Source organism: Cornus florida, unplaced genomic scaffold, assembly GCF_030987335.1.
Source record: "Cornus florida cultivar Cherokee Brave unplaced genomic scaffold, ASM3098733v1 CherokeeBrave_3.0.0_Hap2_Chr05, whole genome shotgun sequence".
In the NCBI taxonomy this organism is placed as follows: domain Eukaryota; kingdom Viridiplantae; phylum Streptophyta; class Magnoliopsida; order Cornales; family Cornaceae; genus Cornus; species Cornus florida.
Genome location: NW_026775575.1, coordinates 105,676,781 through 105,693,661, shown reverse-complemented (window position 1 = coordinate 105,693,661; position 16,881 = coordinate 105,676,781). Strand labels below are relative to the sequence as shown.

At 36.2% G+C, this 16,881-nt stretch overlaps 1 protein-coding gene and 1 pseudogene across 1 annotated transcript; both read right to left on the bottom strand.

Annotated features, from left to right (window-relative positions):
• Window positions 1–4: 4 nt before the first annotated feature.
• On the bottom strand, window positions 5–1,905 carry LOC132308246 (6-phosphogluconate dehydrogenase, decarboxylating 1, chloroplastic). Its single transcript, XM_059806269.1, has one exon. The coding sequence runs from the start codon at window positions 1,648–1,650 to the stop codon at window positions 169–171; it is 1,482 nt and encodes a 493-aa protein (XP_059662252.1). The 5' UTR covers window positions 1,651–1,905; the 3' UTR covers window positions 5–168.
• Window positions 1,906–6,948: 5,043 nt separating this feature from the next.
• Window positions 6,949–13,016, bottom strand: LOC132309904 (ABC transporter C family member 10-like; annotated as a pseudogene).
• Window positions 13,017–16,881: the final 3,865 nt, after the last annotated feature.

Below are 16,881 nucleotides of genomic sequence, written 5' to 3'. Positions count from 1 at the left end.
GCACTTCTCAAAAGGCATGCACAACTTATTATAAGGGGAAAAAAAGGCAAAAATTACAGCAAGGTAATGCCTAAGCAGGGAATCCTGGGCAACAGATGCAATCACAATTCAACTACAAACACCAATAACCCTCAAAAGGAACAATTGAGTTAAAGAACAACAGAAAGCTCATTTGAAAGCAGCAACACCATTACTCTTTCGTGCAAGCTTCGTCCACTCGGTATGAAATGATCCAGGGTGATCAATCCTCTCATACGTATGAGCCCCGAACAAGTCCCTCTGAGCTTGAACAAGGTTTGCAGGAAGCCTGGCACGCCTATATGTATCGAAATAAGCAAGACTGGCACACATTCCTGGAGTACTGATCCCGGCTGAAATTGCCAACCCCACAACTCTCCTCCACGCTGCCTGCCTCTGCACCATTTCCCTAGCAAACTCCGGATCCACCACCAAGCTCGCCAAATTCGGATTCCTCTGGTATGCCTTCTTAATCCTGTCCAGAAACACAGCTCTAATAATACACCCACCTTTCCAAATCCTGGCTAATTCGCCAAAATTCAAATTCCAATCCTTCTCCACACTCTTGGCCCTCAACAAGTTCATTCCTTGAGCATAACTACAAATCTTGGAAGCATACAATGCCTGCCTCACATCATCAATCAATCTCTTCTTATCAATCCCACTCTTCACTGAAGCAACCTCCTCCTTCAATCCTGCCTCCTTCAACACCTCCGCAGCCGCCACTCGCTCCTCCTTCAGCCCACTCAAGTACCTACAATCCAATGACGCTGCAATGGTCGGAGCTGCCACAGACAACTCCGCCGCCTGCTGGACAGTCCATTTCCCAGTCCCCTTCATCCCCGTCTTATCCAAAATCTTATCCACCAATTCACCATCGCCGTGGTCGTCCTTGACCCTGAAAATATCTGCAGTGATTTCAATCAAGAAACTCTCAAGCTCACCATTGTTCCACTCCCCAAAAATCTCCGCCAATTCGGCATTAGAAAGTCCTCCGACGTGGCGCAAAACATCATACGCTTCCGAAATCAATTGCATATCTCCATACTCAATCCCATTGTGTACCATCTTCACGAAATTACCAGACCCTCCTTCGCCAATATAGGTCACACACGGACCGTCCTCGACTTGGGCAGCCACTTTCCGAACTATATCTTCTATATTTTGATAAGCTTGGTACGAGCCTCCAGGCATCAAAGAAGGTCCGTGACGAGCACCCTCTTCGCCGCCGGAAACGCCCATGCCGAGATAAAGAATACCCTTATCGGCGACCTCCAGGATCCGTCTCTCGGTGTTTTCGTACCACTCGTTGCCGCCGTCGATGATGGTGTCTCCGGCGTCCATGTGCTCGGATAGGGCGGCGATGGTTTGGTCGACGGGTGAGCCCGCCTTGACGAGGATGATGACCGATCTGGGTTTTTGGAGAGAGAGGACGAAGTCGCGTGGAGTGTAGTGGCCGGTCAACGGGAGGTTGCCTTCGCGGTGGGCTCGATCTAGGGTTTCATCGACCTTGGAGATGGTCCGGTTGTAGACGGAGATGGGGAAGCCTTTTTCGGCGATGTTAAGGGCTAGGTTTTGGCCCATCACGGCAAGGCCGGCGAGGCCTATGCGAGAGAGGGAGGCTGCGTCCATGGTGGGGAGGGGAGAGAGAGAGAGAGAGAGAGGGGTTGGAGAGGATTAGGTTTAAAGAGTGAGAGAGAGAGAGGGGTACAGAAATGGTGGGTGGAGGGTTGGTGGTGAATATATATGGTGGTAAATAACGTCAAGGTGATACAGTTGGGAGTGGCGGACTCATCCAGGAGGTGAAAGGGTAGTGTCCTTAACGATCGACCAGAGGGTACCGTCAACGACGATGATTCCTATGGCGCCTATGTATGCAGCAATGCCTCGCCAAACGACGCAGTTCCACAATAATACTACAAAAGGGGACTGTGATATATACGGAATATACGTGTGTGTGTATTGTATTTTCGTCTTTGTTGGTAAGATGGTAATTCTTTGCTCAGAACTAGGGTTGCATTTAAATAATAATAATAAAAAAATCTGCAAACAAGTGGAACTCAGCTCCATTATTCAGTTTTGATCTTAATCTCAAATTCAAATTTAAATTTGAGATGACGATAAAAAGAAAAATAATTGTAAATTTAAACATTTTATTGTATTCATCCATAACTCAATTTTACTTATTTATCAATTATCAAAAGTTAAAGACTAGTTTCGAGTCAAAATTTAATGAAATTAAGGAACGATGAAATACTATATTTTCATATCTAATGAGTACTAAATGTAACACTTTTGTTTCATGATTATAAAAATTAAAGGGTAAAGTACACTAACACCCCCTGAGGTTTGACATAAAGACACTCAGGTGAAAGTTAGCTATTTTTGGGACAATGACACCCCCTTAAAAAAATTCCATCCAAACAAGGCCTTAAATCATATGAAAAGACAAAATTGCCCTTTAATATTAAATTCAGATTTATGGTAAAAGAACAGACCTGTTAAAAGGACGAAATTGCCCCTGAATGGGAAAAGGGGTGAGGGATTGCTGAGAGAGTGATATAGAGAGAGAGAATAGTTTTAGAGAGAGAAAATGAGGGTTAAAGCTGAAGAAAATAGAAGAGTTCATTCAATAAAATATAATTGAGTTCGGGAATTTTGTGGCTAATCGATGAAGAATTTTGGGTGAGTTATATATATATATATATATATATATAAATAAATATTTATTTATTTATGAGATATATTCTAAGGCTTGAAATTTTTTCAGTATTTCTTATTTTCACAAATGACTATTTTATGGTGGTAGCTGTGTTTTGTGTTTTTGGTAGACAGCAGCTTGGCTTCGAGCAGAAACTCATTGGGAGGATCAGAATAATGACCGGCAGATGTAATATTTATCAAAACCAAATTAAAAACATGCACAATTTTCTCATTTTCTTCTAGTCAAGATAATAATTTAAACCAGTGCTAAATCCAATTGGCTTTATAAATGTCGTAATTCATAGAAGTGGAAGAATTGAATGGCACTGATTCTAGGCTCTGCTTGATAACATAGATATGCAGATAACCACAAAAGGAAATTTGCAGAGCAGGTAGGAATTTAGATCAAATCCTTTGTTAATTGTAGAGTTTGCTAAAGGAGTATATACATCATGTATAAAATTCTGAATATTTCCCAAATTCATAGGAGTTTAACGCGTTTAAAAGGCGAAGCAAAGTGAAAATTTGGCAGAAATGCAGCTGCATTGTGACGGTTTGATATTTTCACAACATTATACTTCTGTTTCCATTTAAAAATAGTGTTAGAAAATCACGTATGTGTGTGAATTTGAGTCTTTAAATGCCTAGCTTGAAGAAACTAAAACTATAATAAATAAATTGATTTAGCAAATAAATTAATTAGCCAATCTCTGTTGTGTTATCTGATAGAGATCCGCGGTGGTTGACGGCGAAGCTGTGTCTGATGGGTCAACGAATAGGTGGACGAACTGAATCGGCGATGATGGTGTGGTGATCTGCGGTCACAATTCCAGTGATGGGTGTGCAAGGAGGAGATCGACGAGCAAGGTTCTAAACTGGCGACGGTGAGCAAGAAAGATGGATCTGAAGTCTGAACTGCGGGACTGGGTTTTGTTGGTGGTTTTCGTTGAGGAGGTCTCTCTTTTCTCCTCTATCAATGCAGGTGTAGAGAGAGAAGGTTTGGACGTTTGGCACCGAAAGCTTGTGAACAGAGAGGCTCCATGCCGAGACCAAGACCGGAGGACAAAATAGCCGGTGATGTGATGGTGAGAGAGCCGGCAGCGAGTTCGGTAGAGATGCATAAATTGATCATGAGGGGTAGATTAGTCCAATTTATTAACTTGTAGAGTCAAAGGGCAATTTAGTCAATATTTTTTGCCAATTGGTTGCATGGGTTGCCTTTGTCCATTTTTGAACCTTCAAGGGGTGTCATTGTTCCAAAAAGAGCTAACTTTCACCTAACTGTCCTTATGTCAAACCTCAAGGGGTGTTAGTGTATTCTACCCAAAATTAAAAATGAAGAAATCAATATGTTTGGATAAGTTAAAATAAAAAATTGTTCAATTATTAATATTTAATCATATTTGGATAAATAGTAACGGTAACATTTTAATTTTATAAGGTGGGGTAGTGGCATGGAATAGAAAATTTTGTGACACAGAGGCGAGGGATTTGAATGGAAGGAAAAGGAAAAGGAAAAGCGAGGGATTTGAATGAAACACGCCACCAAGTCAAATTTGGGGACGCAAAGGCGACCACTCTCAATCTCTCCGTGGACACAAAGTCGACCACACTCTCTCAGTGGACACAAAGGCGTCCACGGCTTTCAGGTACTCATCTTCCTCAACTCCTTCCTCTTATATAATATAGACACACACACACACATAGACACACACACACAAACACACGCATGCATTCCTGTTAGTTTAAACTGTTGCTTCATCTTGAAATCTCCCAATACATGCATATTTTTCTCTTGAAAGTTAAAGCAATCTCACTCTAAATTGAGGTCATTGTTGAGATAGGAAGGCTTAAATTCTTACAACTATATATTTGTTGGTTACATTTGTTGCTATTGTTTAATAAGATTGCTCACATTTCATACAAGTCAATCTGATTTCAAAGCACAGTACGATTATAGATGGAAGTATACTTGCATCTATCTACGGTTTAAGCTATTATTGTGGTGATGGAAATATGTTTGATCTAAAAATAAATGGAGGAATGTTTAAACAGATAAGAGATTTGAATTGGTTATATCAGGTGTTTTGGCTCTTTAGCTTAGTTTTATTTAGATTTTCTATTTTGAGTATGACCTAGCTATCACCTTGAGTCAAATTTGGGTAGATGGCTGGCAGATAAATAAAAAAAACATATTACCAATCCGATTACAAATTTGCGAAGTACAACCCAATCCGTCAAACTTTAATAATTACATTGCATTTTAATTTTAGGAAATGTAGTGCTCACTACCACAAAAGATATTTCACATTAAAATTTCCAACACAAAGGTACTTGAATATCATAATTTTTGAAAACTTCACACACCAACAATACCCAGCATAGTGCTCATTACCATTACCAAGGCTTTGTAGATTCATAAGGTCTTCAATGGCTCGACCAGCTCGATTAGTTCACCAGGACCTGTTTCACCACCATTATCTCTGACAAAATGTCAGCCTACAAATATAGGGAAAACTCTTATGATTCCTAATTTCCCTAACCAAGGGTGAGTTTAGGATTTATTTTGATTTCTTTGAAGTATATATTATAATTTATGCCAAAAACTGATTGGTATAAAGTTAACAATTTCAAATAAACACACTAATTTGATTGATACTTCACAGTACCGGGTGCCCAGCAGGGAGAGCCTTTTTATGCATACCACAACATTCCAATGCCTTGAAGATTGATAACCCTATTAACTATTGCAACTTGTGCGTTCCCTGTCAATCTTTGGAGCACCCTCTTGCATTTCCAGTATGAGACCAATATTCTTTAACCAGCTGCCCAAAAAGAGAGCCCTCCTTGTTCATGAGTTTCAAGGGCTCATCATACTCCACTAGCTTTCCTGTAAACGTTAAACCAAGTTTATTGTCCTGCAATCTTTGGACAAATAAAATAAGACTTTATTTATTTATTTATTGTACATGACTTCAGGATTTAAAACTCACCATCACTAATAGAAAGCACCATTGTGCAGTCCATAACGGTTGGTATTCTGTGGGCCACTGTTGTAACAATGCAGTCTGCAAATTCTGTACGTATAGTTTTCTGGATATTAGAGTCTGTTGCATTGTCCATAGATGCAGTGGCTTCATCAAGCACTAATATTTTCCTTCTTTTCAATAATGTTCTTCCCAAACAAATTAACTGTCTTTGTCCCATGCTCCAATTTGATCCGTCTTGCACAACTATAGTCCAGGTTGTCAATAACAGTTTTAGTTAAGAAACTTGAACTGACAGATTTTGATTCTTACTTGAGGAGTTCAAGCCCTCCTTTTTTTCTTGAACAGCCTCTCGAAGCTGACACTTTTAAAGTACCTTCAACACATTGTTAGAAATTTTATTAGAAGCATCAAGAAGTTGGTGATATGATGGCATTTATCTTTTTGTTATTGATGTGATGACACCTGGTTTTCTTTATAACTACTTGATGTTCCTACTTTCTTTGTCAATTTACTTGAGGCTTCTTTTGCTTAGAAGGAAAAAGGTATTGGAAAGTGAAAGGAACAGAAAGTGAAGTGGACTAAAATAAAATTAGTTTTCCAACATGTATTCTTGTAAGATAAAAATTTAGCAGGAAAGTTGTAAAAGATTTCCATTTCATGCTTTGCATAATGAAAGTTACAAGAAAATATTATTGTTTACCTAAATTGTCCTTTGTTATATGTCTATATCAAATGAAATAACAAGTCAAGCAATGTGAAAATCTAAATAAATTTTTTTTTTTTTTTTTTTGGGGCACTTAAGTGATAGGAATCATTATACCATTCTTTTAAAAAATTATGCATTAATTTTTTTTAATGTTAGATAAATAAAATAAATGGACAAAAAATTGTAAGGTTTATTTTATTTTTTTTTCAATTTTTTTTGGTAAAGGATATAATTGTAAATTCACATAACTTTCCCCTTTCCCAAAAGAAATGGACAAAATTGTCAGTTTTTTTTAAAAAAAATAAAAAAAAAAAATTGTTAAAGGATATAATTGTAAATTCACATAACTTTCGCAAAATAAAATTTTCTTGATATGTTTATTCTTAATGGAAAGTACAATTTTTTTCTTGTTTATTGCAAGAAAAATCAATGGGAAATTGGGAAGTAAGCTGGTTACAAACATTATTTTCCCTAAAAAAATTCCTTCTCCTGCTATCCAAATCTTAAATTGCTTAAAAATTTTCATTTCCTTCACTTTCCCCATCTTTCTATCCAACCATTTAGATTAGGCGGGTCTCTAACATTGTATTCCCATTTTTTCTACAGTTGTATTGTATATTTGATCAGCAACTATTAGTCTAACATTTCAAGGACATATAAAAAGCCACTTGACATGGTAGTTTGCGTTTTATCATTAGCAGAAAGATTGAAACTCTTATCCTATTCCTAATCATTTCTAATAGGACTCAGAAACCTTACCTCCCATATTTCTTGATCAGTATGCTCCGATAAGGGGTCTAGGTTGTATCTTGTGGATCCACTAAAAAGAATTGGATCTTGTGGAATTATTCCAAAATGAGATCTCAGATCATGAAGCCCAATTGTAGAAATATTTAGGTTATCTATAATGATCATTCCCTCTGTAGGCTCTACCAGGGGGAACAAGGCACTAATTAGAGTTGTCTTCCCACTACCGGTCCTGCCAACAATTCCAATTTTGTGACCACCTTCAAATGTGCAACTGATCCCTTGAAGAACTAGAGGTGCATTAGGCCGATATCTAACCTGCTTATGTCATTTTTCACTTATTAGTCCCTAAATCATGAAACTGTAAAAACTATCAAAGAAATGAAAATATTCTACTTTATGTCATGTTTACCTTCAAATCACATATCTCCACTTTTCCCACAGCTGGCCAGTTTAGTGCGGGTCGGTTGCCTTCTATAATTTCAGGGGCTTCACTAGGAATATGCATGTACTGTTCTATCCTTTCTATAGATATAATCAAATTTGACAGCATGCACTGGGTTTGGACAGAAAATACAAGGAATAAATTCAATGAGAGACCATAGGATATCTCCATTCCAATATATCCTGCCAGAACATTGATAACCAAGTTTAACCACGCTTGATTATGTGTCATTTAAACTAAATTAAACCGCTCATTTAATTTTTGCATGTAGCAAAGTATAAGGGCTCAAGTTGGATGTTTTCTGCATGATCAGGAAGCCACGAGCATTATGAATTCTTTGAAAAAAAATGTTAGTTCTGGATGTTCAAGGTATTATACAAGAGAAGTAGGCGAAGTACGACACGATTAATATAACTAAGAGCCTTGAATTTTCATATTATGAAGATCAGATTTGTAGTGTAGGGCAGATTGATGGTTCTCTTTTCAAGGAGTTGGATTCAAATAACTTACTGGAAGAAATAGTTTAAACCTTAAACTTGAACTGACGCAGGTCCAAGTATTACAGAACTCTCAGAAATTTTAAGGAAAATTTGGTACGGGCGAAGATAATGATCACTAACCCGATTGAGAAGCTTCAAAAGGAAGCAAAATCATGGCAAGTGCCGAGGATGAGAGAACAATTGCACATAATATTTCCAAACGCTGGATCAACCACTCATTTGCTGAAATATTATGGAAGTTTGGACTTGCATTTGTATCAATATGCTCAAAATTTTCTGAAAAGAATCGTTCTTCCTGTCCGAAAGCTCTGATGGTCATTACTCCCGTAATGGATTCAGCTTGGTGGCTTGCAACCAGAGACTTTGTTGTGCCTTCAATTCTCAACAACTCATTTGCAGAAGCAAAATAGAATCTCCGTTTGTTAAGACAAAACAGATAAAATGTTTGGAAGACTGAAGTACAAGAAAACATACAAAGTTGCTGGAGCTGCCTGCACTACATCTGTCAATTGCGTTAGGAATGTGGTGGATATTGCTATGGCTTATTGATATATTTTATTATGGCGTAGGGAGAAGGCATATATTTCTTTGGATTTATGCAAATTTGTTATAGACATATAGATCTGGTGACTAAACTGAGAACATCTTTGAGAAAGACAACCATCTAATTATAGTTTTTTTTTTTTTTTTTTTAGCCAAGTCACCTGATGAACCAGTGTTTTGCAGAAAATATTATGCTCCATAGGTAAATGAGCATTACCCAGTGCTGGTCCCCCCTATGTGGAATGTCGGGAGAGAATGACTAGAGATAGACCTAACTTTTAACAGTACTTGTGTATAAAGTGGCTTCTGTAAAACTCGAGCCCGCATCTTCATGCTTGTCAGCCTTTAAACATTTCACCAAGAAATGGCCCCTAACAAATGTATGTTGTGTAGGTATGTCATCTAAATAATGTATGCTGGACGTGCTGGTGGTAACCCTGTAATAAATATATTGCAATGCATCTGAAAAGTCCACATAGGATGAGAAAATGCATTCTACTTTTTCAATTAGTATTCTTGTTAAAGAGCAGTACTAAACCACTAGCATTGGTGTATTACCTGTATGAGTATGGTAACATAAATCATGGGTATTATGACAAATAAGATTGGCCAGGTAAGGAAACTCATTATTCCAAAGCTAAAATATGTGTTCATGGTTGTCCCTATGCCCAAACTTAATTTGAATGCCAGTTCTAGGTCCACAATACTCAGGTCAGATGATACCTGTAAAAAAAAAAAAAAAAAAAAAAAAAAAACATAATAATAATAGAAGTATTAAGTCATGGAATTCTCTGAATCATGATTTGAATTGAAGTTAAACTTTGTAGGTTCTTACCCGACTGAGTATCCTTCCCAGAGGTGTTTAGTCATAAAAAGACATTGGAGCTCGAAAAAGAGAGGTCATTAATTTGGAAAAAATAGAATTTGATGCCTTGAGGCCTAAAACAACCAGATAAAAAGATCCAAGGAGCAAGAACAGTGTCATGCCACAACCAATAACGGAGTATATTAAGACCATAGTCAATCTGCTTGTACTAGGATCCTGTACCTCAGCAGCCAAACAAAGATTTTGAGCAAATTGCCTAACAATGTATATAATGTGGGCTATAACTGCCAGGGAGAGGTACAAGAATCCCTTGTTGTGTCTCAGATACCGTATGTAAGGCTTAAGACCGGTATCTCCTGTTTCTCTTTCCTCTTGCTTAATCAACTGATCTCCTATTGTTGTGTCCAACTGTTCCCGAGTGTAAACTTTCTGAATCTCTTCTTTGGTGGTTTTAGGCCTTTGAGAAGAAACGTAGTCAGTGTTTCTCTTGGAACCTGCGGTGCCAATGTGAGCATTGACAAGGTTCTGAAATTCTTGACTAGAAGCCAACAACTGATAATAGGTAGCCGCTTCTAGGATTTTCCCTTCAGACATCAACTGTCAACAAAATGATATTATTTTCTTTTCAAATTTTTGCTTAGAAGAACTGATTCTGGACACGGGTTTAGGTATCAAATTATTAGAAACACATGCAAAGGAAATGGAAGTTTCCTATACTGTCAAAAATAAAAGAATTACTGTTGCAGAAGGACAATGGAGATGGTAATGGTTAAATTGCTAACCAAAATAGAATCAAATGCAGGAAGGAAGTCAACTTGGTTAGTCACGAGTAATACTGTCTTCCCTGCCAGAGCTCCCATGACATATTCCTGACCATAACATTTGTTTTTCAACTTAAAAACAAATTTGGTTGTAGTATAAATTGGTGAGATGAGGATTGTCGTTACATTAAGTAAACTGGTTGCATAAACAGCGCTGAATGGATCATCCAAGAGATATATATCTGCATCTTGATATAATGCGCGTGCAAGTTGAACCCGCTGCTTCTGCCCACCACTGAGATTAGCACCTCGTTTTCCTATTACAGTGCAATCACCAAATGGAAACATATCTAAGTCCTTTACTAGGGAACGCTTTTCAAGTACTTCTTGGTATCTATGTCTATCCATGGCAGATCCAAAAGAGAATATTTTCCTGTACAGTCCCAGTCTGTATCCATGCTGTCTGAGAAACATATGCAATCTGTCCGTTAACTTGAACCTGGAATATGAAACAGAAAATACACCGGTAAATAAAGTAAAAATCTAGAAGCTATGGACTTCTCAATTATAAACAAAATCTCCATATTTCTATAGCTTCCTAGGAACAGTTTAACTTTTAGTTTATTTCCTGCAAGTGGTTAACTATTTAGCAAGCTATTGTTTTGCTAATATTTCGATGTTGATACGGAACTTTCCATCTCTAGACAACAGGATGCTTTAAAGTGAAAACTGAGAGGATACTAAAATCCATGGCTTAGAAAAGAAAATAAGTAGTAGAATTATGGACTTACTATGCCATTGATATTTGAAACCTCTCCAAGAATTGTGGCTAAAAGGGTTGATTTACCTGAGCCAACCATCCCACATATAACAACCTTCTCGCCATGTTTAACCACAAAGTTTATGTCAGTTAGGGTAGCCTTTGAAGAAGTAGCATCCCATGAGATTTTTGTCGAATTGACAAGTATAGACTGCTCGAGTTCCTTCATAGGAAAATTTTGCTTAGAATGTCTCTTCTGCAATTCAGGTTCCTTGAGGAACTTGACAATCCTAGTAAATGAAATTTTTGCTTCGATGTACTCTCCACCAACGTTAGGGATCAACCTAATAGGCTCCTGAACAAGGCGTAAAGTTGCGAGAAATGTGAAAACATTACTAACACAGAGAGGAATACTGAGGAAGTAGCACGCCCAAAAAGTAACAGCTGAAACTATGATAGTAGATGACCAAAATAAAACTAGATAGTAGCCTTTTTGTGTCAGAGCTGCTGATAACCACTTCAATTCTTCTTTCCTCGGGCTTTCTATAACATTCTTAAAATGTGTCTCCCAAGTATACAACTTCAAAACTTTCATGTTTGCAAGTGCCTCGGAAATAGCTTTCAGTCCCTTGTCTTGTGCCACCATTAGCTTTGTCAGGCTCTTCTGTAGTAATTTTGCCACTGGAGAATTTCTTAGCACCATTAATATTATAACCGTCAAGGCTGCAACAGTTGCGAGCCCTACAGCACTGTAGACAATAAGTAATGCAAGACATATCTGAAGGCTTGTTGCCCATATCTGATGAAACCAGTATGGAAATTCGCCTATTTTATAAGCATCCACTATGACATAGTTCATAATCTGGCCAGGAGAATGATTTTCCCTGGCAGCATTTGAGAGTCATAGTTGCGTCTGATATATAGCTGCAGAGAGCAAAGACCTTACTGGGATACCAATTAGTCTTGTCCGGAAATACCACTGCCTCTCCGATAGTGATTCTAAGCATTTTGCAAGGAAGAGTAGGCTGAAGGCTTTGAGAAACAGAAGACCAGTAGACACTGTGACTACCTTCTACAATGCAAAGAACCCCGATACTAGAATAGCTTTCCAGTGGCAGAAAAATATTGTTGACAAAACTGATGGGGTATTCAATGAGTCTCTTTGTTTCTGTTTGTTCAGTTGCTCCTTGAACACGAAGCAACATGTCTCTGCTAGATCTTCCTTGCATAACTTTGGAATATCTTTGTCCTCGAGAATTTTCTCTTTACCTGTCTTCAGTAATGGATTTAACCACCAGAATGACATCCTACTAAAGAATCCTGCTTTGGCAAACGGAGTGATATTATCATCCACATGGATCTCACCACTGGCCTCTGCTTCTTCACCTTGTAAAGGTGCATAGAGTTCATCAATATTGGTTTCAGGTTCATTTCCTGCAGAAGAGAAGTAGATTTGCTCCCGGAAACGATAAAATATCCAACACAATTTTAACTGATACTACTGTCTGTGATAGCTTCTCTCAGAGATGAACTACAGAGGAATGCTGCAAACAAGAAAGCGACAATCGAACAAATTTTCGCTGTTGTTGCTCTCGAGACTCATGGTTTAACCCAGAAACAGCCATGTGAATCCCTTGGACAAAACCACTAGCCACCCATGCTGAGGTATGAAACTCTGTTCTGATCTCAATTTCTCTTGTATTATCCATATCCCAAGTCCCAGATAAGCCAAACTCAACCCACTATTGAAAATGGCTGAAGAAACTGATACTAGCCTGTAGTGTTGAGACTGTGGCAAGGCTACCATCTTGCTCGAGGATGATTTATGAATGAACATAAATAATAAGAAGAAAAAAAGAACGATGTCGAAAGAAATGTTCAAAACATGGTTGATACATGGATGTGGATCCATAATGGTCCAAAAACCAGAACTGCTATTATGTCTGACTTCATATGAACACTCAGAATCCCCACAGAAAATGGTCCTGATGTCTGCTCCCATTCTTTCCTTAGAAATATGCAGTTTCAAAAAAAAAAAAAAAAAAAAAAAAAAAGACTAATAGACTAGATATTGGTGTTTTAGCTGAATAAATGGAAGTATTGTATAATATCTATATGCTTAATGAATTAGTTTAAGCCCTTCCCTTGAGTTTTTTGTTTCACCCTATTGTTTGTAAAACATTTAATGCACTCATGAATTTCATTAAATTGATGACTTGACAAAATCTGATGTGGTGCTTCCAGCATTTGCCGTTCTGTCCAAACAATCAAGCATTTATAGGATCTATCAAATTACCAATTTCGATCCATTGATTTATGTTTCTTGGTCAGTCAGAAAAAGTGACATAGATCAAAGTTAACAGGAGTAGAATTAACATGTTAATTTCACTGAGGTTATAGTTGGAAAAAGGCATTGTTTGTTGTTATTGGTTGAGTTGTGTAGGTTTTAAAAGAGATTAGGGTCTTCTTGCTTTCATTTGCAGACCTCCATGGTGCAGCACAACAAAGCTAGGGTTTTTACTTTCCAAAAAAATGTAGGGCATTTGCATTATATTGTTCATTACATGATACATACTAATATTAATTCTTACATTATACATTATAATAATTGTGCTTTTAAGTTACTGCTTCTCTTGCATAAAAAGCACAAGAAAAATATTTGAATGATAGGTAAGCCTTATCGGAGAAAAATAAAACGTAATAAGAAAAATAGCCCTACATGACTTCAACGAGGCAATATATATGATCTAAAATTTTAAAGAGAAATTGCATCGAATGTTTCACAAGCATATCGAGGATGTTCCTAAAACTTATTTTATATAAATCAAAAATCAAAAATACTTTTTAAAAATCTTTTGAAAAACCGTCAAACTTACAAGAAAGACATTGCTTATATATATATATATATATTTTTTTTTCTTCTAATTTTCATACTATTGATACTCTTTTTTTTCTTCTTCTAATGTTCCTGAAACCTTTTTTTTTTTTTTTACAAAATTTATAATTACTATTACAAGAAATGCCTTTCTTTTATATATATATATTAGTTTTTTCCCTTGATATTTATATCCTTTTGAAATGGTAATTTCCTCAATTGAAATAGCAATTTTTTTTATTTTTTTATTTTTTTATTTTGACACGAAATTGCAAATGATGAAATTATAATAGAACCAGACTGTTCTAAATTTCTAATATAACATTCACACATGTTATTGCTTTACTCTTTTGTTGAGAGACTAGCTGATAACCTGATTATGCCAACACGTGAATTTCCGTGCAGAGCAGAGGAGAGGTTGGAACATTGGTCACGTGGTTGGTATAACAATCTCTCTCATAATTAAAAAAACCTATTACTAGCGGGGTAGCCACGGATCCAATTAGGATCCACTCCCAACGTATTGAAATTTTTTTAATTTGTGGAATAACGAATTCGATTGTATATCAAATTCTTTTCCATTCTCCACATATTGAAATTTTTTTAATTCACCATCAATTTGTGAAATAATGAATCGAATTGTATCGGATTTGGGATTGCAATTTTGTGCTTATTTTTTAACCATAGCCCAATAAATAAAATTTTAATTTATCAACATTAATTTATACATTTAAATGATCACCAATTAATACATTCTTAGAGTTTATTAAATAATCATTAACTAATTAAATTAACTAATACATTATTTGAATATATGTATATATATATTTCGTGGATCGGATTGGATTGGACTTATGGATCGGATCAGATTTTAACAGCTCAATCTGCGAGCTACGGATTGAATTTTTTTTTGAATCCGCCACCTATATATGGGTGTAACAATCTGATTTGATTTGCACAGATTGGATTGAATCGGATTCGAGAATTTACATATTATTTACCCACACCTAAGAATTAGCCATCTATTATGTTATTATATTATACTGCATTGTAAGTGCAAAATTTCGCTCAACCAATAATGATTGAGAAAAATAGAACAACACACTCAAAAAAATAATAAGAATAAATAAGAACAGTGTATAGAGAAGCGTAGAATTGCTTGATCTCTTTATTGGAGGTCTTAGCCTCTATTTATATACAAAAGATTGTAAAATTATGGTAGGACTCGCGTTGCTTGCCCTCCAATTCTTTCTATATAAACATTCTTTACTAATAGAGTTCTTTCCATTGTCTAATTTTTCATACATAGAACTTGCCTTGTACAGAACTTACTATCTCAGAATTTTCTCCTTCAACTGGTAGGACTTGTGCATTCTTGAATAACTGGGCTGAACATATTTTGATCCGGCTGGGCTTGAGTAACGGACCGGATGTTAAATATTAACAAGTTGGGCTGATGACCTCTTGATTCGGCCTTGATGGAGGTTGGAGGACAAATAACAATGGTCTTGGGCTGTAAATACCCTCAATTTGGGTTTGAGCATGATGGGCCTTATATGTCCTTGGAATGTAGATATGTGTAGTGGTGACGTGTGCACTTTTTATTGGAGGGAGTTTTTTTTCCCTCCACATACATATTATATTAATATTTACTCAATTTACCCTTCTTAATAGTATGCATCTACAGCATCACGACTGTTATGTATTATTGGTCAAAAATAAAAATAAAAATAAAAATAAGAAGAAGAAAAACAAAAAAAGTCTGCAAAAAGAGAATGTATAATATGGCTAAGATTGAGGTCTGGTTCTTATTAGAGTAGCCAAATTATAAAAATATAATTGTATATGAAAATTCAATTGTGAATATGAGATACAAAATTATGCACTATTAATTTCTTTGTATTATTTGTCAATGCAAATTTACAGCAACAGAATATTACACCGTCCATTGATATCTTTACCATGAATTTCTCAATGCAAATTTTGAAAAAAAAAAAAAAAAATTCAGTAGTCCCTAATTAATCACCAACCTTAGACTCATTACTCACCGTGGGAAAATGCCGATGAGTTGGGATGAATCTTGTTGAAATCTTTGATGTACAGAGACAGGATCAAATAAACAGTAGAAAACAATAGTGTGCTTGAAAATGCATGATCCACAACAATTGCCAAAAAATGGATGATGCTACTACCCAACAACTTCAGGTGAATGCACTTACTACAGTACTGCATTGGGCATATCATGCAATGTTGAAGAGCTTGACTGACTTATATCATATATGAAGTGCAAATTCAAACCGACACATAATTACAAATGCATCTGTCGACTCATATATATATATATATTGAAAGATATGGCAATGTATTGATGAAAAAAGAGAATGTACAAAAAAACCCCAACTTTTCATAGCCATTCTCTTTTTCAATATATTTTTTATTATTATTGATGATGACACTGCTCTTCTTGTTCCGTGAATATAATAAATGTCTTGCCCCTTTAACCAAACAAAGTATAATGTTGGTATTAATGCCGGTATTTTTATTTGATTAATTAATCACTCACTAGCGGATTAGTTGGAGGGCTTCCGTAATAGCATTACTTCTTCTTCTTTTCGTTTTTTTTTCTTTCTTTTTTTTTTTGCCCTTTAAATATTTGGAACCTCTGTTTTTTTAAGGCACTTCGATTCCCATGCTTCATGACATATCAACCTTTACACTTTCTATAGTAAGCTTCAAAAGTCTTACTACTTTTCCTTCTGGAAGAGTCGTAACAATGATTGATTAATATACAATCCTTTGGTTTCACTGTTAGTGTTTCTTTTGCATAACTCAGAATCATTAATATTCAGAACAACTCCCGGCATTAAGTTTTGTAGACCTTTGGATTATCGATAAGCGCCACACACAGCTAGTTATTCCTAATTGTGATTTAAATATTCCTGTTATATATATATATATATATATATAATTATATAAAATTATTCACCCAAAAACTATAATTTACAAA

Excerpts from the sequence above, each read along its gene's own strand:
- LOC132308246 (XM_059806269.1), bottom strand. The coding sequence starts at position 1,650 with ATGGACGCAGCCTCCCTCTCTCGCATAGGCCTCGCCGGCCTTGCCGTG.